At 42.2% G+C, this 23,648-nt stretch overlaps 1 protein-coding gene across 8 annotated transcripts in view; it reads left to right on the top strand.

The window, feature by feature from the left end:
• The window catches only part of EXOC2 (exocyst complex component 2), a 197,685-nt gene that overhangs the window by 151,804 nt on the left and 22,233 nt on the right, over positions 1 to 23,648 (top strand). For all 8 annotated transcript variants that reach the window (XM_025202401.1, XM_025202399.1, XM_025202400.1 and 5 more), the window contains one exon: positions 20,204 to 20,259. In XM_025202401.1, the coding sequence (XP_025058186.1) occupies positions 20,204 to 20,259 (56 nt within the window). The remainder of the gene's footprint in view (positions 1 to 20,203; positions 20,260 to 23,648) is intronic.

Here is a 23,648-nt window from a genome sequence, read left to right as displayed (position 1 = left end):
TCCTGCCACTGCCCATAGCATGGAGCTGCCCAGTTAGGAGAGAGATGACTAGTTCACAGAGGGCAATCTGGTTTCCAGTTCATAATTTCTGCGCTGTTTTTTCCTGTTGTATGTGGCCCTCATAAAGAGTGGCCCCTCTCCCCCTTCCTTTAAGAACTCCCTGCTTTCTGATTGCCCTGCACAAGCAGGACATCTTTAGATTTGCCTTTTAGTGGTTTCTCCTTTTTAACCTCACCTAGCAAGTGTGTAGCTACTTATATGTCATTGTCAGCTCTCTCATCATCGTTAGTTTCCCTTGTCTTCAGAGTTACTATGAATTATGCTGAGAAGGATTTAAAGGAAACGGTAATCAGCGTGCTATTTAATTAATACAGAGCTAGCATGAACAATTTATCAAAACATTTTCAGTTTTACAAAGAAAACCTACTAATGAACTATTTATAGCACACTTTTTGTATCTATTTTTGTCAGTAGACTAGGGACTGACTGAGGACAAATGGGTTAAAAACAGGAAATGTGGTTAAATAAGTGGGTAATCTCTCCAAAGAGTTTCCAGAGCTTGCCCACACATTCACATTTTCTTCTGAAAATACTATCAAAACAACAATGGGTACAGTACTTTGAAATCCATCTCTGCTTAAAGGCAGGAATATTTCCAGCAATAGCAGGAAATGGCTCATAGAAAAGTTTTACATTTTTTGCTCAGTTGAAATGATGTTCTAGAGCAGCGGTTTTCAACCTGTAGTCCGCAGTCTCCTGGTGATCCACAAACTGTCTTAGGGGTCCAAAAGATGACTATGATTAATCAAAAGTATGTGAATATCCACACTTAAAATTCATAGATGTCCACATTTCCATTTGAAATTTTCTAGGGGTCCGCAAAAGAAAAAAGGTTGAAAACCACTTTTCTAGAGCTGCTGTCTGTTAATGTTTTCTCTCTGCTTTAGGAAAATGGAAGCAATTATATAGCATTTTAGTTGACACAGGAATGTCTTAAGACATCAACTGAGCCTGGGAATAGCAAATCTTACTTCATAGGGTAGTTTCCATTTTCCGTCTTGATTATAAGAAAACCTTGGATTTTCTTTTCCCTTTTCAGGTCAAACCATTATTAGGGATACTTCCATCAGAACTATATTTTCAAGAAATTGTTGTCATGCTATAAACTACTGTAGAAGAGAAAATTATACAACATAAAATCTGGAGACCTGAATGTGGTGTTATTTGTGCCTCCTTAGCACTCATTAAATTGTGTTAGTTTCATTGGTAACTCAGCATAATCACTGCTTCTTGGGTCTCTTATGGTATAGTGTCCTTGGAAATTAACTTAAATTTGTTTTTCACCAAATATGCAGCATAGATCCTCCTGAATGATTAAGGAATTTAAACCCTGATATATTTAATATTGTAAGGGTATTGCTATATTTATTGCAGCAACAGATTTTTTGCTCATGTAAGTATTTTATCTTACTTTGGATGAAAGAAATATTTTTGTCCAGTATTTCACAATAGAAGTGTGTACATTATAACTGTTTGTTATTGTCATACTTAAAAAAAAAAAAAAAATTCTTCCAGGAGAAAAAATATCACCTGACTTTGGATGATCAATCATACAGTGTGAGCAGATAGCAAGCAGTGTCAGCAAGCAATTAAGAAAAAATTATTTATCCAGAATATTTGATGACTTAAAATTAGCTTTTATTTAAAGAAGAAAAAGCTTGTGTGTAGTTTATAAATAAAAACCGCAAAGGAAACCAAATCAATTCATAAGAAATAATTTTACCAGCATTAGTTATTGTAAAGTAGAAGACTGGATAGAATCTTTCTGTTACTCTGGGAGTCACGGTCAGATGTAGTTTGGCCATTCCTAAGCATTGAACAAAACCTGCTTCAAATGCACAGCATATATGTCCAAAGAAACAAATGAGAGAGAGATTAAAAAAACAATAACAAATACATTTTATGTAATGGGAGCAAAAGCCCTATCCGTTTACCTTGGATTTAAAAAAAAAAAAGGCCACTAGTAGATGACAGTTTGAATCTGATTTCCCATCAGCCCACTCTGAAGGAAGAAACCTGTTGTCATGCAGAGTAGAAGTGAATTGCTTTGTTGTGTCCATGGGGAATTTCCAAGTCAGAACTCTACATATTTTTTTTAACTTTTGCTAGGCTCATGGGTTAGATGATATATCACTGTGTGGGTGGGGACACTTCAGCCAAATATCATCACATATACAGGTAATATAGTGCAGGAAAGGCTTGTCTGCAAACGGTTAGGACTCTTTCTACTCTACAGTTGGTAGAATACCTGGAAAGGTATAGGTTTCTTGGAAATTCAACCATTGTTTTTCTAAAAGAGTGTTTTGAAAGAAAAATATTGCATTGAATATGTTCATTGGAAATGCTACCTACCTTTAAGTATACTATTTTGAGATATAAATTTTTTAATTAATTTCTTCTTAAGGCAGCTATTTACTGACATTTATTTGAAATCTTTGGGCACTTTTACACATGGTCCAGGGGTGGAGAGGGCAGCACTTCAATTAGAGCAGCTCCAAGAGCTCTCAGAGCCATTCTAATTAAAGTGCCACTGTATCTCGTGTATCAGAATCCCTGCACTTAAAAATTGCAGAGGGGGCGTTTGAACTAAAGCTCATTCAACAAGCTTTAGCTCGGTCAATGAGCTTTAGTTCAAACGCCCCCTCTGCAATTTTTAAGCGCAGGGATGCTGATACACAAAACACAGGAGGCTGCTGGAGTGCTGCACTCCAGCAGACTAGATTAATCGATTCTGCTCCAACGTGCTGGAATTCCAACATGTTGGTGCGGCTTCACTGCTCATGTATAGGCACCCAATATGTGTATATATTTCTAACTTCTGTTAATAACAGGACTTCAGTTCTCTTCAGTTAATACCTCAACTTAAATATGATGTATCATCCTCTGTCTAACATGTACAGTGCAAATGATGGAACTTTAAACAGTTTCCAGTGATAATGTCCTGATAGAAATGCTAGAATTACCCATAGACCCTTTTGTACTGGCAAGATATCTGTGCCTCCCTGGTAAAGCATCCCACCCTCTTCCTTTCATCTCTCTCTCTCTCTCTCTGTCTCTCTCTCCATCTCCCTCACCCTTCATTTTTCAAACCCTGATATAGTGCTATGAAAGAGAGAAGAAACAAACAAATTATATATGATCATTATGAAATTATTTGAGAAATGCTTTGTGATACATAAGAGCATAGGACTTTACATTACTATTGTAGGTACACAGGTGTCATCTTGTGGTTCTGTGTACTGAGCCCCTGAAAGCCATTTATATGAAAAGCACACTGTAAACCATATTTACCCAGCATACTGTATAATAAAAATAACATAGAAAATAAAAATATGGTGGCATGTACAAAATACAGTACATAACTTTTTCTGTATTTTGAGATCCTGGATGGTGTCTATATAATTTTCGTTTAAATAGCCAAAACAACCTGCTTCAGGTTCATTTCATAGGATGAGTTACTTAACTACAAAGATAACTACTGTAGATACCTACTATCTTAGGGAGCATTTATTTATATACATACTCTCACTGCACTGATTAAAAAAATAATGCACGGTATAAGGTACTGGTACAGAAGCTATTATTTATAAATATGTTCAGAGAATTGAATTGAATATAAACAGCTTTTTTTCTGTAAAGATCTAATGCATCACTGGCAATGAAATTAGAGTACAGGAATTGCATGTAAATGAAAACATACCATCCAGGCTCTCAAAATGAAAGAAAGTTACGTATTGTATTTTACCAGTATTGAATGATACAATTAAAGAATAATGTAATGCACAAGCATTAGGAAACAGAGTTAATTGGGTAATTGCAGTCTTTTCTGCCTTGATGGCCACCTGAACTGTCTTTGAATATAGCAATTTGGGGAGAAGGAGTTGCATGCAAGTACGCGGAGAGAAAATGTTAAGCAGTTGTAATGGAATTTGTGTGCTGTTGCAGTTTACCTTTAAACCATTCTAAATTTGTTGAACATTAAGCAGTGTTAACGTTGGAAGAGTTTCAGAGCAGTCGTAGATCAAGGTTTAATGCTGTCTCTGACCTACAGAACTGTGACTTGCCACTAGAGGGCTTGACAAGCGGGGGTGTGACCAGGAGCCCTCTCCTTGAACCGGAGTTAACCACAGTGAGAGCATGGAGCCCGAGGGGGCAGCTTACTTTGACTAGTTGATGGCTTCTCCCCAGTGTGGAGCATCTAGGGATTAACCACAGAAATCATGGATCCTGGGGAAGCATTCCTCTCTAGGATCCATGGTCTTGCTGTGCTCGCCACTAAGCAGCCCTCCCCTTCCTGCCTCAGAATACTAGAGCCTGGGAGGGAAGCAACCCGCTCCCTAATTCTTCTGGCTCAGGGTGAGCCACATGGATGTGGGGCAACAGCTTAGTTCTCTAAGGGGAGGCCCTGTGCCTGGGCCTCAGTCCAGAGTGCTGGTTTAGATCTCTTGGGGTCCTTGTACCTGGCAATATGGAGCTAGTAAAGACTTCCCCCTGCCCCTCCCCTTTTGTCCTCAGGCAGTATAACTTGGGGAATGGAAAGGTTGTCAGGGGTAGAGGGGTTAGGAATAGAGATGCATCCGTATATCGGTCCATATCAGATCGACACCAATAAAAGTAAAATTGACGTTATCAACAATAGACTCTTTTTGACCAGCGTAGCCAATAATGTCACTGATAAGTGCTGCATGCACATGTGCAGCCACAGCATGCATGTGGCCAAGAATGCACCCCAGCAGCTTGGGGAGCAGCATCCGCCAGTAAGTCTGTGGGTGGGGACGGGGCATGGGGGGACAGATCAAAGCCCTTATGATAAGGGAGGGAATGGGGCAGAGGCAGACTGACTGGGGCAGGTTGTGAGGCAGAGCCATGGGCAGCTCGTACAGGGGGCGCAAAGGGCTGGGGAGTGGATGCAGCTTCCCACCACTGCACGCAACCCCAGAGGAGGCATGGGGAACTTGTGCCCCCTGGATTTGCATGCAGGGCAGGGACAGGCTGCCTCCTACAGGCCTGGAAGAAGCTGGCACAGCCCTTGCCCCCCCCAGAACAGTTCCTGCACTCAGCGCATGCAGCAGCATTACCTGGGGGGGGGGGGGGGCCGAGCTGTTGTTGGGGGGGGGGGGGGACTACGGGGTGTGTTACAACCTCCCCAATATTTGGTGCTACAGCCATCCCTAGCCCTGAGCCCACAGCAGGCAGCCCGCTCTCATCCCACTCACAAATTGGGATGTGCACATGCCTCTTGTGCCTCCCCTGGGGATGCACGCAAGGGCAGGGAGCCATCCCCTCTCCCTGTTCCCACTGCCCCACCCCAGCTGGGCAGCGCCTGCCCCTGAGAGTCTCCATCTGCTCCCCCCCATAGACTTACCAGCTGGATGCTGCTTCCCAAGCTGCTGGCCTGCATATTGGCAATCAGATAGGTGCAGCCGATATGGCTGGTTAACAATCAGCCATTGCTATCGGCCAAAAAAATCTTTATCGGTGTACCCCTAGTTGGGAACCATGTATTTTGGAATGCTGGATGACTGAAGATTGGTTGCTTTATCTTTGTGAAGCAGACTAAAAATACCCTAGCTTGAGCTGGAACCAACTTACAAGCGAAGTGGTGCTGGCTCCTACCCTGGGGGTCTATAAGAGGAGGTTAGACTAACACCTTGCTGAGGTCGTTTGACCCCAGTATTTTTTCCTGTCGTGGCAGGGGGTCGGACTTGATGATCTGCTCAGGTCCCTTCCGACCCTGCCACCTATGAAACTATGAGCTGGGTAGAACAGCTCAAAGATAACCCTCACCCAAAGTGGCGTTACTTTTAAGATACTTAGAGGGTACTTAGCACTATTTAACAGCCTTAAAATGGGAGCATCTACGCATTAAAGTGCCTTTAAAAGTTAACCTGTAACACTACCCTCATTAAACCATGGTACTAAATGTCACATTTTGATTTAAAGGGTATCCAGAACTATCTATATCTATATATATTTCTATATCTATATATAGAGAGATATAGATATATCTATATCGATCAAAAGATATGTGTTAATTTTGTGTTTTGAGGGGAAAAGAGGGGTTGCTAGTTTGGTTTTTTTTGCATTTGATAAATAGTTATTTGCATTCATGAAATTCCTAGCCTGCCTCTGTTGCTCCATTTTTTTCAGTATTTGCACCATTTTTAAACTTTGTAATGCATGGATGTGTAATGAATGCCAGGAAGCACACCTCCAGCATGAAAATCAATTATGAAGTACAAGACTTTAATAACATGGAGGGATTTTTGATCATGATACCAAATGAAAGCGTTGACCTTGAGGAATTCTGATGGCACCTGAAACCCTAGAGTGTATCTGTTTGTTTTCTTTCACATAATATAAATGGACAACTGTTAAAAAAGTACGCAGTGCTTCCTTTTCTGTGCCATCACCACGATTTGTACGCCCCTGCCCTCTTTTCCTATCTCTGCTTTTTGCTTTTACTCATTTATAGCACCATTTGAGTTTCTTGTCTCTAATAATAATGAAGTGGCTTTAATTTTAACATGTCTGCATCTGTAGTAGTTGAATTAAGTTTTATAATTCTTATATATGGGTGGGGGGAGGTGTTCCAACCAGTCTCTCTTTCAAATAGATTTGTTTTCAGAGACTTTTAAAGCAAGTTCTGCTTTGAAAGATGTCTAATTACCAGTATCAGCATACAGAGGAATGCTTTGCGAGATGATTCTGTGATTTCTGTGCACGTGGCTGAAACCTGGATAGCGATATAGGGTCTGCAATCTAGTCAAATGTAAAACAGCAGCCTGTATGTTTCAAACATTATTAACTGTGTTCTGAATTTCTGGCATTCTTAGACTTTGACTTTTTGGCTTCTCTTTCCTTTCTCACCCCCACTTCAGGATTTCTCAAGGAGATGCTTAAGCTCAGGCAGAAGCTGTATTCTTGATGTAGGAATCAGAGTGAAATCCTGTGGCATGTGTTACTCAGTAGGTGATCCAAAGATTCCAACTGGCCTTAAAATCAATAGACCTCTTGGGATGGGGACTATCTCTTACTATATATGTTCTCTACTATACCGGGACTCTGTCAGTTGAGACCTCCTAGACATTACCTAAATAAATAAATAAACATAAACTACTGTGCTATGCTACAAACAACCTTCCCAGCTTCTACTAGAATTTTATAACATGCATTTCAAGGGAGAAAAGTGTCGTGATGGGACTGGAAGTAGTATCAGAATGAAACTTGCAAAAGCAATTTTTCAGCATTGCTGTCACCATTTGAACTTTGGTGCAGACAGTGTCTATAGGAAATTTTAACTTTAAACAGTCTGATTTTAACAGTTACCCGACTTGTGGGTACCATTCATTAGTTTCTTTTTCAATGTGCAGTATGCAGCACTGATTAACTATAGCGGTTATGTGCAGGTTTCTTTCAACAGTTTCTTGATGGTTCTTTATTACACATTACTTACAGCACGATTGACAGTGTTTTTCTCAACAAAAAAAAAAAAGTTCCTCTGTACATTTGAAATTTGGACTTGAGAATTTTCCATAATACTGATATCAAGCAATTTGTCAAAAGTTCTTTTTTTTTTTTTTTTTTAAGAAATCAGCATAAGGAACTAATGAAAGCAGAACTAATAAAGGTATATATTCCCTATTCCTTGCCTGTGTTCTTGGCATGATATTCCTATGTTCTAGTGTCACAAATGAAATGTGCAAGGACCATCAAGTATCAGAGCTTGAGGTATCCGTGTAATAAGGTATGAATTACTTGCATCTCTCTGGACTGTCATACAGCGTATGTGATCATCTTGGCGATGGGGAGGAAAAAACCTAAGCAATCAGGCAAAGTAGTAGCTATGAGAGGCAGACTGGCTCTTCCTGACACATCTCAATGCTCAGAATACTAAGTTCTACAAATAAGAATTGTAGCTTAGAATCAGCTGCGTTTAAGATTAAAAGCAAAAAAAAACAAAAAACAAAAAACAAAACAAAAAAAACCCCACCCTTTCCTGGCTTCTCTTCCCTCAGCTTTACCAAGTCAAGGTTGATGCCAGCATTGCGACCCATCAACACACAGTGTGAATCACCACTCTTACAACAGGGTGACTATAGCATCAGAATCCCCCAAACTTGGTGTTCACTTTCAAACTGGGGCCCATTTTAATTCATCAGAGCTTATTAGTCAAACAGCTCAAATCTTGAAAATTATTTCGAAGAGGGCCTACCCTGTGGTAGCAGCATTTAAGAACTTTTAATTTTACATCAGTGATTCAGTTCCTCATCCTGGAAAATATAGGGCCAGTCAGAACTGATATGATCAGACAAATCTAATACCTCAAAAAAGCTGCCTTCTCCTGAAACTCTCTATCTCTGAGCATGGAAAAGCAATAGCAGCCTGTATGTCTTTCTGATAGTGAATTTGTCTCTCAAAGTAGGGTTTCCTTTTACAGTTCTCTCTGTTTCTTTTCCATTTTTCCTTACAATTTCTGGCATTGTAGCAATCCTCACCACTAGTATGATTTTCTACCCCTGAATAAAGCTATGAATTGAAATGACCTTTTTCTTAACATGTGTTTACCTTGTTTCTGTGTCACCTGATCCACAAAAATTTGACTGGCTTATGTTACAAGAGACCATAGCAATCTGAGTTAGTTTCAGTTTATACCAGCGTTTTATACATCATCTCTAATGCAGTTCAAATCTCAGAGACTTAAGATATGTAAAATCTATATCACTTGTGTTTAACAAAACAACAAAATTTCCTGTCTGTTCCTGTAGTCCTAGCTCAATTTCAGCTCTGTTCTTTGAGCATTGAGTTTTCTAGACTGCGGAAGAGGTTAAAATGTTTGAAGTTCATATCCTCTTTTTGAGCACTTGAAGAACTACGTTACTGCTTGCGGGTAGAGTACATGTCCTGATGAGTTCAAGTTTGCACTACTGTACACGCAGGTTTCTGTGGCTTTCTGTTTAAATTAAGTGTTAGAATATATTATGCAAATGGAGCAAAGTTGGAATGTTTTGCATGTTTGTTTAATCACTTTTAAATGATTAGCTGCTTGCATACTTAAACAAATCCTCCCTTTCAATAGATTCTAGTAGAATATTTTCATAGTAGTCAAGAACTGTTTTTACAACCCAGTTGTTTTGATAAGTATTAATATATGTGTTTTATGGGAAAACAAAAATACAGTGTGTGGGGTTCCAGTTGCTTGTAGGGAGAGTGGTATACTTCTACTACTGCTCAACCTACTGGATGTTTATCTTGATGGGATCATTTGATCGTGGCAGACTTCCTGCCTCTGGCATGGGGGCTGGACTCAATTATCTCACGAGGTCCCTTCCAGCCCCTAATGCAGGGGCAGGCAATTATTGTGGGCGGAGGGCCACTTACGGAGTTTTGGCAAGCCATCGAGGGCCACATGACAGGCAGCCCAGGGCAGATTAATATTAATTTTCTAAATTTTTTAGGGGCCCTGCAGGCTGGTAGAATGACTTGGCAGGCTGTGTCCGGTCCGCGGGCCGCATTTTGCCCATCCCTACCCTAATGTCTATGAAGTCTATGAACCTGTATGCCCAGGTGCAGTAGCTTTGGGAGATCTAGGCTTTGTCTGACCCATCCCTGATGCTACTTCTTTGGGTGACATGGAGCTTAGCTTCTGTTAGTTCTCAGAACCACAAATCTTTCCCTTCTGTTTTTCTCATAACTTGTACAACAGCCCTTGCAAAAGCCTTAAGTTCTCTGGTAACTTTATTGCTAAAAGTGAACTTTTTGAAGTGATGGTTTTTGTTGCATAAAAAATAAAAAAAACAAACAAACCCTTGAACATGTTTGGGACACCAACTGGAAAATGTATTTAACAGACTGTCTTGCCAAATGTTTTCATCAGTACAAAACTGCTGTGGTTGGCTCAAAATAGGAAGATTGTTCATATGTTTCTGTAAGCCAAACTGTGGTGGTTGATGGTTGAAACTGTCCTGTAGATGTTCCTACTCTGCCTTTAACATTTTGAAAAAATATGCATTCTTGATGATTAATTTTACTAGTAATTTGAATTAGCAATTACATTTTTTCTCTTCACGAACAGAGTGGATCTGGAATGTAGTTGTACCAGAGGATAGCAATAGTATATCCCTGAGAAATTTTTCAGAAGTTGGTTGGTTGAGTTATTCTTTAACACATCTCTGTCAGAAGCTTGGCAAGAGTGCTCTCTCTGTGCCTCAGTACTCTAAATAACATTAAATTGATGATACGTCTTATGTTTCAGTTGATTAGAGTAGTAGTTGCAATCTCTGGTTTTACCACAGTTGTGCTCTACTGCTATATAGTAAGCTTGGCAGTATGTTAGTTTCATTGCATGTTCTGCAGTACAGACATAAATAAACCTGAGGAAAAATTTTGCTTTCTGAAGAGCACCTTTATAACAAATTTACAATTGGAAGTTGAGATGCATTTTTTAATAAATTTAGTTAAAAAACAAAACAAAACTGTAATGCTTTCTTCAACAAAGACACCCATTAAGGAATGCAGAGATATCATAAAGCAGTTATTTTATTTTTCTGTTCAAAATACAATGCAGTAGCTAATCATGATTATAGGTTTCAACATCCAGATTTCTATCTCCATACGCAAATCTAAAAATCCTTCCTGAGAAAAAAGAAAAAAAAAAACTTCTGCTCCATGCATGGTTGGAAATTGACTCACGACAGTGGTTGTCACAACAAGTCATGCATAGTAGTGTAATGGGGGCAAACCTGTTATATAGGAAAATAGGACTTGAGGAGACTTCCTGGGTCACAAAGTCCAGTCCCTTGCTGTTATAGGCAATGGCTTAATATAATCTGTTTTATAAACTGAACAGCTCATCTTAACGCTAGTGGTGGTGGAGGGGGGTTGTTCATAATTTTCCCCATTGGAAGCTGTTTAAAACTTCTGATTTCCATTCTAAATTTATTCATGAAAAGTTATTCTTGTGCCAGCAGAGCCTGGTAGCTTAAGTAGCTTTCTGTTATACACATGGCCCCTGTCTTCCACCCCCTGCCCCCCAATGAAAAATATTTCTAAAGAGAAACTGTAGCGAAGGTGCTCTGTGTAAATTCTCAGGTTTGCACTGAAGCTTTTGCTGCTGTGGCTGTCCTGCTAATTTGGGAATATCTAAACAAGCTATAAACTCTCCCCAGTGACTGCACTGTAGACATGTATTTTGTATATGGGCACATGAGGGCCAAGCTAAAGCAAGTTAGTGTTCACATGGGTGGTAAGAACATTCACATTTGCAGCTAAGGCAGCTAAGGCACAGTAAAACCCTGCCCCTTTTTATCCTGTGGTATGTTGTTTCTATGCCGAGACCAGTGGCTTTTCAGATCTGAAGCACTCCGTGATAGATTTGAGGCACCCCTCAATAGATTCAAGGTGCATCCATCAGAAAATATCAGCTCTTAGTTTTCACTCTTCTTTTCCACTACAGAAAAAAAATTAAGCATTTTTGCTGCAAAGAACTCAGAAACATCACAGCAACTTAGAATGTTTTAAATGCAATGGATTCCTATATGAAAACTATGGGTTTATCTTATAAATTATCTTTGCATACTTAACATTGCTAACATTGCATGGCACTGCACAGTGCCGTGCAATGAAAGAATCTTGAAGTACCCCAAGGTACCACAGCAACCTGGTTGAGAATCACTGGCCTGTACACTAAGGTACTCCATGCCTTTGTTCCCTTCAGCTGAGAGCCTCTCACCAAGTCTGCCATCTTTTAAAAATAGTTTTGAAATTAAATAGCTTATCTCACCTAAACCTTTTACAGTTTAGTAGTGGTGCATGGGGAAGTGTTACCAATAGTATTTGTCAAGCAGCTGCTATTTCCCTGGCAGCTGTTGAAGATTGAGAGACTAATTTAATGGTACCCACTTAACCTTTATTTTTACCTTAACTTGAGGACAAAAGTCTCTGCTTAATGCAGCTTTAAATATTGAAACAGCTAATTTAATTAAGACATGCTCTTTGAAAAAAGACATGTTTTGTATCTTACATGTTCATGGCACAATCAGAAGAATCATAGGAAAGTAGGGCTGGAAGGGACCTCACAAGGTCATCTTATCTAGCCTCTTGCTCAAGCCAGGATGATCATCCATGACTAAATCATCCCAGCCAAAGTCTGTCAAACCTGCTCTTCAAAACTTCCAAGATAGAGATTTCACAGTTTCTGTAGGTCGTCTGTTCCAATGCTTGAGCACCCTCATAGTCAAAAAGTTCCTCTAAATCTCCAACCTAAATTTCCTCTGCTGCAGCTTGAGGCCATTGCTTCTAGTCCTGTCCCCTCCAGCCACTGAGAAAAGTCCAGCTCCATTCTCTGTCTAATCGCCCTACAGGCATTTGAAGACAGATCTCCATCAGTCTTCTCTTCTCCAGCCTAAATAACCCTAGTTCTTTCAGCCTTTCTTCATAGGCCTTTTCCCTGGGCCTCTAATAATCTTTGTTGCTCTCCACTGGACTCTTTCCAAACTATCCACATCCTTGAAGTGTGGTACTCCAGGTGAGGCCTCACTATTGCTGAGTATATTGGAAGAAACACTTCCTTTTACTTACTAGTCATACTCTTGATGATACAACCTAGTATCAGCAGCAAATAGGAAGGGTCCTATCCCCCCCCCAGCAACACCTGGGGGGACGAGGAACAATGGCCAGAAGCTGCTGCAGAATAGGTTCACGTTAGAGATTAGGAGGCACTATTTCACTGTTAGGGTGGCTAGGATCTGGAACCAAATTCCTAGGGAAGTGGTCCTTGCTCCTACCTTGGGTAAATTCAAAAAGAGGTTGTATGAACACCTGTCTGGTGTCATGTGATCCCCGCGTGTGCTCCAGCCAGTGGCGGGGGGTTAGACTAGATGATCTATTTAGGTCCCTTCTGACCCCAAACTACTATGAAGCTAGTATTTTTTTAGCTTTTTTTTTTTTTTTTTGCAACAAAAGGATATTGTTAATTCATATTTAACTTATGGTTTATTCTAACCCCAGGTCCTTCTCTGCAGGACTGCAGCCTAGCCAATTGTTCCCTGGTCTGTATTTGTGCATGCAGTTATTCTGTTCCAGGTGCATGACTTTGCACTTGTCCTTGTTAAATCTCACCTGATTGATTGTAGACCATTTTTTCCAGTCTATTCAGATTCTGAATCCTAGCTTTACTCTCCAGAGTTTCTGCAACTCCAGCCAACTTGGTATTGTCCACAGATTTGCTATATGCACTCAGTCCTGACATCCAAATCATTAATGTCAATACTAAACAATACCAGACTCAGGGTAGACCCTGGGGAACCCCATTTGACACCTCCTCCCAACTAGAAATTGAGCCATTGAGTGCAATGATCCAGCCAGTTATGTATCCACCTTAAAATACTTTAATCTAGTCTGTATTTCCATAGCCTGTTAATGAGAATGTAATAAGAGACTGTCAAAAAAGTCTTGCTAAGGTCAACGCATATTTCACATCCGCTACTCTCCCCCCATCCCTCCAGTGTGACCAAGACAGCAAGACCTTGATGTTGCTGATAATGATAGTTTTACATATATGGGCATGATAATTGCTTTAGAATTTTTCTCAGGGACAGTGTTGTGTGAAAATGTAATTGCTAGTATGTTTTCTGTATGATATAATATGCAATTTGGCCATATGTGATTACGACTTCTACATGAAGTAAGTCAACAGTGTTACATGCACCCAGCAGAGCAGTGGTGCCCAGTCTTCAGTGTCTCATAGTCAACAATACTGAGCAAGTAATGTGCTGTGGGAAGTCATGACTGTGCGTGATGCTGGAGGGTTTTGTGGCCAATGTGTTAGCTATGACCCAGGAGTTTGTGAGGACTGCTACAGTGGATTTAAATCCTAAGGAAGAGAAGTGGGAGACAAACCAGGGAGATGAAAGCAAAAACAAAAAGTGGCAGGAAGAAATCATAGTTGCATGCTGGCCTGTGAACTTTGACAGGGTAGCAGCAGCAGGCATCTCTGTGTTTGATTTGCAGATTCGAGGAAAACATGTCAGACAAGTTCACAAAGTTCTTTCAGGGCTCCCCTGTCCCCTCTTCCCCCCACCACTGATTGTATCTTAATAAAATGCAGTGATGAAGAGAGATGACATAAAATCTGAGAAGCTTGGGAAGTATTACAACTGCAGGTTTTTTATTTTTGTTATTGTTTGGTCTAAATGGAAAAGATGATTGAAAACTTCTTGAAGTACAAGTCCCAGCCTGTGCATTTCTGTCTCTGCACATCATTAGATTGAAGTTTGTTTCTAATCTAGACAGTTGCTATGTAAAAATGGAACAGATCTGCCCCCTGTCTGTGTTCAAAGTCCTACTTGTTGGCTTTAGTGACAGAAATAGTGTGTCACTTATTCCTTTTAAGTGTTCAGAAGCAAGAAGTATGAATGAGTGGGACCTGCCCCTTCAATGCATAATCAATATATTTGTTTACTCAGCTTTCATGATAAAGTTAACTAAATTCTTCTATAAATGTACAAATATATTAGGAGCAATAGTGTTGGACTTATGATTTAAATCATGGGTAGCCAACCTGTGGCACAGGACAAGTAGCATGGACAGCCTTTGTGTATGGCACACAGCAGATTGGGAAGGGGATAGGCAGCACAGTGACAGTAAGGGCAGGGAGCAGAAAGAGCAGAAGCTTGATCAGGGAGCACGGAGTAAGGAACAGAAAGCTAAGCACCAGATCTTATAAGGGAAAGGGATCAAAATGCCTTTTGGAGATGGGGCAGGGCTAATTTATGGCCCATCTCATTTATGGCCCCTGTTGATTTAAATTATAATTTGAAGATGGCAGTTTACACAAATGTAACTAAAGGCCCTCACCTTTAAATGGTAATAGCAGATGAAAAAACTGCTTTTTGATAGGTGGCAGATCCTGCTGTTATGTGCAGGACTCCTGAAGCAAGGTGGGGAAACTTCTACATGTGCTTGATCTGCTCTTTACTACTGCCTGTGCCATATGAGAAGAGTGTGTGAGCTGAGCTGTACTCAGCCTCACTCTGCCCTGTAGAATCATAGGTCTGGCTAAGAGTCTGTTGCTCTCTGTGAAACTTTGCTGCCCCACATAGCCCATGCCATCCTTACCCTGACTGGGACAGATAGAAGAATATATTTGTGATCTGGAAGGTGGGATGGAGTACATCCTCAGCAAGTTTGGAGATTACACCAAGATTTGGGGAATGGTACATACACTGGTGGGTAGGGCTAGGATTCAGAGAGACCTAGACAAATTGGAGCAATTAGCCAAAAGAAGTCTTGTGAAGTTCAATAAGTACAAGTTCAAAGTCCTTCACTTAGAACAGTCCCGTGCACCAGTACAGGCTGGGGACTGACCAGCTAAGCAGCAGTTCTGCTGAAAAGGACCCAGGGATTCTAATAAGCTTCATATGAGCCAAAATACATCTTGTTGCAAAGAACACTAACAGCATACTGGGCTGTATTTGTAGGAGTGTTGCCAGCAGATTGAGGGATGTGATTATTCCCTTCTATATGGCACTGATGAGGCCACATCTGGAGTACCATGTCTAGTTTTGGGTCCTGCACTACAGAAAGGATGCAGACAAATAGGAGAGAGTCCAATGGAGGACAACAAAAATGATGAGGCGGCAGGGGCACATGACTTACGAGGAGAGACGGAGGGAACTGGGTTTATTTAGTCTGAAGAAGAGAAGACTGAGAGGGGATTTAATAGCAGCCTACAACTACCTGAAGGGTGATAGCCAAACACTGTTCTCAGTGGTGGCAGATAAGTGAAGGAGCAATAGTCTCAAGTTTCAGCACAGGAAGTTTAAGTTAGATATTAGGAAAAACTTTCTCAGTAAGAGGGTAGTAAGGCACTGGAACAGGCTACCTAGAGAGGTTGTGAGACTTCCATCCTTTAGAGGTTTTGAAGACCCAGATAGACAAAACCCTGGCTGGGATGATATAGTTGGGGAAGTTCCTATTCTGCGTAACAGATTGAATTAGATGACCTCCTGAGGTCACTTTCAACTAGAGGTACACCGATACATCGGTCTGATATTGGATTGGCACCAACATAAAGAAAATTGACTGTATCAGAAATTGGACTGACATGTCTGATAATGTGGCTGATAAATGCCCTGTGCATGTGCGCAGCCGCAGTGCAGCACATAGGTGGCGAGGAGTACAGCCTGGCAGCATGGAGAACTGCGTCCAGCTGGTAAGTCTGTTGTAGTGGAAGGGGAGGGGGAAGGGAACTGAAAGGAAGGGGCATGACCTGGGGCAGATTGAGGCCCCTGTGATGAGGGAGGGAGTGGGGCTGGGCATATACTACCCAGCTAGAGCAGAGCAGGGCATGGGACAGAGCCACAGCTCATCCAGGGGCCACAGGGAGGGGGTCAGCTCCTGCTGCTGTGCACTCCCTGGGAGGGCATGGGGCAGTGGTGGCCCCACATCTGCACAGGGCAGGCAGCAGCTGTGGACTGGGCCAGGGCTGTGCTGGGCTCTTCCAGGCAGGGGCTGGGCCAGGCTGTGCTCAGGGTGGCTCTGGGAGGAAGGGGTGGGGGGGCTATGGTGAATTTGGGATGGATGCAGCCCCCTCCCCCATAATCCCCTCCCAGCACCACCACTGCCCACCCTGAGCACAGCCCAGCCCAGCCCTTGCTGAGAAGAGCCTGGTGCTACTCCGGCCCCAGCCCGCAGCTGCAGCTCGCCCTGCGCAAATCCTGGGGCACACCCCCATGCCCTCCTGGGGTGTGCACAGCAGTGGGAGTCACACCCCTCCCCCCACCCCTGCACCGTTCGGGTGAGCTGCAACTCCATCCTGTGCCTCACCCTGCTCCAGCTGGGCAGTGCCTGCCCCAGCTCCAGCCCCAGCCCCACTCTCTCCCTCACTGCAGAGGCCTCGATCTGCACACACCTCCCCCCCGACGCCCCATCCCTTCCCCCTCTCCTACCACAGCAGACTTACCAGCCAAACGCTGCTCTTCAAGCTGCCGGGCTGCATAATAGAAATCGGATCAGTATCGGCCAATATGCCTCCTTAAAAATTGGCTATCGGTATCAGCCCCAAAAATCTTTATTGGTTCACCCCTACTTTCAACCCTAATTTTTTGTAATTCTATATGTAAGGGAACTTTGATCTTTTGTCCTCACAGGCTTTATGTATAGTGCTGTCCTCCAGGAGTCGTTCTTGCCTTTTAAACAAGGCTTTTTCCTAGGTCCTTCCACCTATAGCAACTTCTTCTGTAGTTGTATGTAGTTGCAACGTCTTCTACCGTAGTTGCATGATGCTTCCCTTCCTCCTCCAGCACTGCTGTCATTGCATAGTGTCTGCAATTTCCTTTACCTCTTCATCTCCTAAGATATGTTGGCACTGCATTCTGTGATACAGTGTAGAGAGACTCAGGCTACCTTTGGAACTAGAAGGAGCTCAGGTCAGAGTATGTTATCTTGTGTGAAGCTTCATGCCATTACAGCTAGATGGTGTACAATGTAGGTATACATCTTTAGCCTCCCAACCTTCAGCCTTTTTATCTTATATTTGCCTTCTCTAAGCTTTCACTACCACCTTTTCAGCTAGGTCCAGCCATGGCTAATGGAAAATACCTATGTGTTTTACACATATACAATATACACATTTACTATTAAGCAGCAAGTAAAAATGATTAAATGGACTGTTCCATGACATCCCTGCCAGTAGGAGTAACTGCAGAAGCAGTGAAAGTAAGGACTGGGGGGAAGAAAGTGAAATAAGGCAGGTCCCCCAGTTCACAGTACTGTGCTGTGAACACAAGGACTTTGGTAGTGTCTCACTGTCCCTCCAGCCTTGTAGCTTTGAGGAAGAAATGTAAAGAAGAATCGGCAAGAAACTCCAGCTGATTGGAGCAGCGTAAAATAAAGCAGGAGCCTTGGGATATTCAGAGACTTTCTTAGCCCAATGTTGAGGAACTGTTTTACACTGGCACCCTATCTTTCCTCTAAGGTTTGTTCTCCTTAGCTTTGCTCTACATCTGTTCTGGCCTCTCATTCCCACCCTTTTCTTTCCATTTAACGGATCTAGCTAAACCACCAACAGTGAAATTTGTGAGAATAATGTAGCATTTGTTGTCATCACCCGACTACTTTCATGTTGTATCTCTTGGTCTCATTCCATGACCAGTCTGTTTAGATTGTAAATATTGTGGGGCAGGAACTTTCTGTTACTCCACTTACGCAGTGCCTGTTATTTGTTTCCTTTCTGTAATAAATATATATAGTAATAATGTGGGTACAGCCCTAATCAGAAAGGATAACTCTTAGGTCTTGGGCTGAGTTTTCATGGCGAGCAGATGCAATGTGTGAATAAATGTGTCTCGTAAAATGACAAAACTTGATAGGTAATTGAGAGACAATGTGCTCCAGTTCCTCTGCCTTTCATGGTAGAGTTGTATTCTAATAGCTCAACTCTGAGGAAAGGTGGAACAAATGAGACGAACCGCTTAAAAGTTCAACTTTGTAACATTTACTATTAAAAGCTGTAATCCCCAGAGCCTCAATATTTTCATCTTTTTTCCTAATTTCTGGTCTGTTACCTATGGAGGAAATGCATGAAAGTCAGTGCAGGGTTGTTGTTATACTTGCCCTGGATTACTGAGATCCGTCTGGCCTGTCACATATAGTTGTCGCACTCTCATTACTGCTCAGTCATGGCTCCAGTCTGGCCCCTGCCTGGCCAGGCAGCAGCATTGGAGGCAACTCTGGCTGTGACCTGGTCCCCAAGCCAGAGCTGCCACTGCCACCGCCACTGCTGCCTCGCTGTTTAAGGGCAGAAGCCACCATATGCTTCATGCCATGGGGTAGAACAGGAGTGAGGGCAAGTGGCAATGGGAGGAGGACAGGCTCAGCAGGGTAGAATAGGCACAGTTAGGGTAGGTGATAGGCAACAAGTTTGGAGGGAGATGGGCAGGCAGCGGGGGGCAAAGTGCAGGGTAGAGCAAGGAACAGGGGTCAAGCCACTCTGCTACCTGCATCCCCACCACCTGCCCCCCTGCTTCTGCATTACCCACTGGAGCAGTGGCGGGGGGTGAATTTAAGAAGACCCTCCAATAATTAGATCCTGTACATGGAGAATGATGATACATTTATACATTTTCCACGTATAGAAACTAGTTATTGGGAGTTTGTTTTAAATTTGAAGTTGACTTGGATTCAGGTAAATACGGTCATTACCACTCTAACAAAATAAATGTTTTGTGTTGTCATTGCTCACAAGGTTGTCATTGCTTACAACTGCAGGGTCAGATTAATCCTGCACTCTCCAGACTCCTACCGTTCTCATCCACTTCTGTGAATGTGCATCTGATTTATTGCAGTGGACCTAAGGAAAAGTACATTTGACCCAGTTACTCTTTACATGCGCAAAGGCATTAGGAACAATGAGGTTGTTCTGCATGTAAAGAACATAACAGCCCTCTGATTTGATATACCTCAGCACATTAAAATAAAATTTTATTTCAGTTGAACGAATATGCTTTTGTGAAAGTCAGGCGTTAGCAAATAAATTGCATCCTTTAATTTTTCTTTTTCTCAAAGAGGGAACTTCTAAACAAATATGACTGCTATAAAGTGGTATGAGTAGTATAGTCTGAAAACACTTCCATAGAAACAAGAATCTTTGTTATTTCCGTAGACAACAAGTTTCCAATCAAAGCAACTCAGAAAGAAATAATAATGAGATCTCCTGCATTCAAGCTTTGTTAGTCTTATTTTTTTTACAATTGCGGCTTAAAACACTACTCACCTGTTAAACATGAAAAAAGCCATTGTGCATATTAGGATATTGAGATTAAGTTTTAATACTAGATCTTTGATAAACTGACAAGGTTTTTGAAACTGGGTTATTGTACAGAAGAAGACTACAGAAACAGGAACCTACTGGCTGCTTTAACCTTTTACTGTAAGGAAATGTGCCTTTCTCCATTTGATTTTGAAAAAGGAAATAGATAGTGGCAATGTGGCTGTGGAACTTTCTCTTTCTGCCTCTCTGATTGCAAATGTGCTAGTTAAAGAAATTAAAAGGAAGAAGTACAGTATTGAACAGCAAGCTAGCATAGCCATGTCAATATGACTGAATGTAAGTGATTAACTACCTTTTTTGTTTTTGTTTTAGGTGTCAGAAATTATCTGAAAGAAGCTTTGGTGAACATCATCGCTGTTCATGCAGAGGTGAGGTAATTTTAGATTACTCCCAATATTGGTAACATCCAACAGTCTTGGCTGATTTTGTGGGAGCTGCAAGTCCTTTGCTCCTGTGAAAATCACACTGCCTTTAATTAGGTGTCTGATTGCAAATTATGATTAGTTTTAGATTAGATACCCAGGTTGAAACTTCACACTAGGAATTTTGTAGAGCTTTTTTATTTTCTTTCCACAATCTGGCAAAGAATAAATTCAAATTTAATAAAATTAAATTCTTCTCTTCCCCATATAGTGTGTGTGTGTGTGTGTGCGTTATAGGTAAAGAAAACAATAATTCTTTACTCTATCGTGTAAAAAATCAATTTGTTTTCACTTTGTGAGATTGGAGCATAGAGGAAGTGTAGAATGTACTGCTTGTGGGGAAGAGACCTTGTACCGTACGTCTTACCCTGTATGCAGGAAATGAAATCTAAAGTGGATGTACAATGTATGTAGTTTATGGCATACTAAATTGGGCTGTGATTTAGAATAGAAAGGAAAAATTCACATTAAAAAAGCAAGAGTGAAATAATTAAGACATTTTAAGTAATTATTTGCAGCAGCACATTAGTTGCACACTTGGAACAAGATGCTGTGGGAATTTTCTGCAGCACATAAATGATACTGCCTCCTTTAAACAACTCTATTCATCACTTTTTTATGTTCCCATTGGTATTATCAAAACCATCCTCTAAGTAGCACACAATCCAATAGATCAACTATACCCTTAAAATAGGATTTTTGTGTATTTTATGCTCCTTTTTAAAACATTTCTTAAAATGCAAAGCCTGAAGTCAGTTGAAATCTTTTCATGGGTTTCTAAATTCCACTTAAAACAACATTTACTTAAGTATAAGTATTCATCTACAATGTATGTAGTGCAAAAGTTACAGCATTCTACTAATGCATGAGAAATGAAAGCACAAAATAGCAATCAGTCATAGTTAAACTAGTAAGTTTATTTTATTTCCAGAATGAGTGTATTTACATAAAATCATAAAGAAGTGGGGCTGGAAGGGACCTCCAGAGGTCATCTAATCCTGTGATTCTCAACCTTTTTTGTAGCAGGACCCATTTGTAAACATCAGTGGCCAGTCCTGACCCAGTACCTCTCACTCCTGACCCACTGCCCCAGGTCCCAGGGGGTGGGTGTGTTGCAACCCTTTCATATATGCTTGAGACCTACTTTTGGGTTGCGACCCAGAGGTTGAGAAATACTGATCTAGTCCAATCCTCTGCCTGAGACAGGATCATACCTATTCAAACCATCCTGTACACTCCATAATCTAAACTCTGCACGAGACTATCATCAACCCTGACACAACACAGACCTAACCCTCTAACTGGCAACAAGCAAATGTCCTGCTTCTATGAAATGTTGTCTATATATGCTCAAGAGATCCTGAATACAGGGCCATCCCCCCCCCTCCACTACAGAGGAAGGCAAAACCCCCCACAGTCCATACCAATCTGACCATGGGGTAAAATTGCTTCCTGACCCCAAATATAGTGATCAGTCTGACCCTAAGTGGAAGGACAAGACCCTTTAACCGGGAACCCACTGAGGAAGACTTAAAAACCCCCTGACGCATGTAGCAGAAAATGGAGGTGGGGCATAGCAGAGGCAACCAGCAAAGCCCAGAAGCATGTGAAATACCCATAGTAGTACATAAGCGTAGCTATGCTTAGATCATCCCAGACTAGTAGCTGTCCAACCTCTTCTTAAACACTTGAAATAATGGAGAGTCCACAACTTCCCGAGGCAGTCTATTCCACTGCCTCACTATTCTAACAGTGCAAAAGTTTTTCTGGGTATCCAATCTAAATTTACTTTGCTGCAAGTTCAAACCATTGATCTACATCCTCCTCTCTGCAGCAGGAGAGAAAAAGTGCCTTCCCTCTTCTTTATGGTAGGGACTTTCCCTTTTCAGGTATCATGTCACCTCTTAAGTGCCTTTTCCTCAAGTTGAATCTTCAGCCTCTCCTCATATGACTTGCCTTCCAAGCCCTTTATCATCTTTGTTGCCTGCCTGTGAACCCTCTTTAATTTCTCCACATCCTTTTTAAAATGTGTAGCCCTGAACTGCACATAGTACTCTGGGTGAGGCCTAAACAGTGGTGAATAGAGAGGCACTATCACCTACTGTATCTTGCACCAAAAGCATCTATTGATGCATCCCAAAACTTCATTCATCTTTTGTGTGGCTGCATCATACTGCAAACTCGCATTGAATCAAGTACCCAGGGAGCACTTGCCTGCCTGTAAAACTAATGCCAGGAGCTTGGGGAATAAGCAGGAGGAGCTCATCCTCCTGCTCAGTGCAAACAATTACGATGTCATAGGGATAACGGAGACCTGGTGGGACTCCGCCCATGACTGGACCACGGGTATAGATGGCTATACCCTGTACAGGAGGGATCGTGTAGAGAAAAGGGGTTAAGGAAAGCTACACGTCCCTGCAAGCCGATATTGGCGACCAGGGTGGACGGCTGGAGACCCTCTGGGTTAAAATCCGTGGGGAACACGGCACAGGGGACACAATGGTGGGAATCTATTACAGACCTCCCACCCAAAGTCCTGAGCTTGACCAGGAGTTTGCCCAGGAACTGGCTGAGGCAGCTTGCTCCAGGACCATGGTTGTCATGGGTGACTTCAATTACCTGGACATCTCGTGGGAGGATCGCTCAGCAAAATCTGAGCGGTCGCAGAGCTTCCTCTCGTGCGTGGATGACCTCTACCTGACTCAAGAAGTCTGTGGGCCAACGAGAGGCAAAGCGCTGCTCGACCTGGTACTGGCTACTGGGGATGACCTAGTCGGCGACCTAGTGATTGATGGGAAGCTGGGTGACAGCAACCATGAGCTGATCACCTTCACCATCCGCCGAAAAGCTGGCAAGTCGGTCAGCAACGCGCAAGTCCTCGACTTCAGGAAAGCCGACTTTGACAAGCTCAGGACGCTTGTCAGTGAGGCCCTAAGGGACCGTGACCACAGGGAGAGGGGAGTTCAAGAGGAGTGGTTGCTCCTCAAGGGAGCGATCCTCAATGCACAAACTAAGTCTATTCCATCTCGGAGGAAAGGCAGCAAGAGGGCACAGCAGCCCCCCTGGCTCTCCAGGGACCTAGCAGACCTCCTGAGGCTAAAAAGAAAGGCCTACAAAGGATGGAGGATGGGAGTCACCTCCAAGGAGGATTATTCTGCACTGGTCCGGTCCTGTAGGGAGCAGACCAGGAAAGCCAAGGCTGCAACTGAACTCCAGCTAGCTTTGAGCATCAAGGACAATAAGAAGTCCTTTTTCAGATATGTGGGGAGCCGGAGGAAAAGCAGAGGCAACATTGGACCCCTGCTGAGCCAGATGGGGCAACTGACAACTGACGC

This window comes from Alligator sinensis, unplaced genomic scaffold (genome assembly GCF_000455745.1).
Source record: "Alligator sinensis unplaced genomic scaffold, ASM45574v1 scaffold579_1, whole genome shotgun sequence".
NCBI lineage: Eukaryota > Metazoa > Chordata > Crocodylia > Alligatoridae > Alligator > Alligator sinensis.
This window is presented reverse-complemented; position numbering and strand designations above follow the sequence as displayed.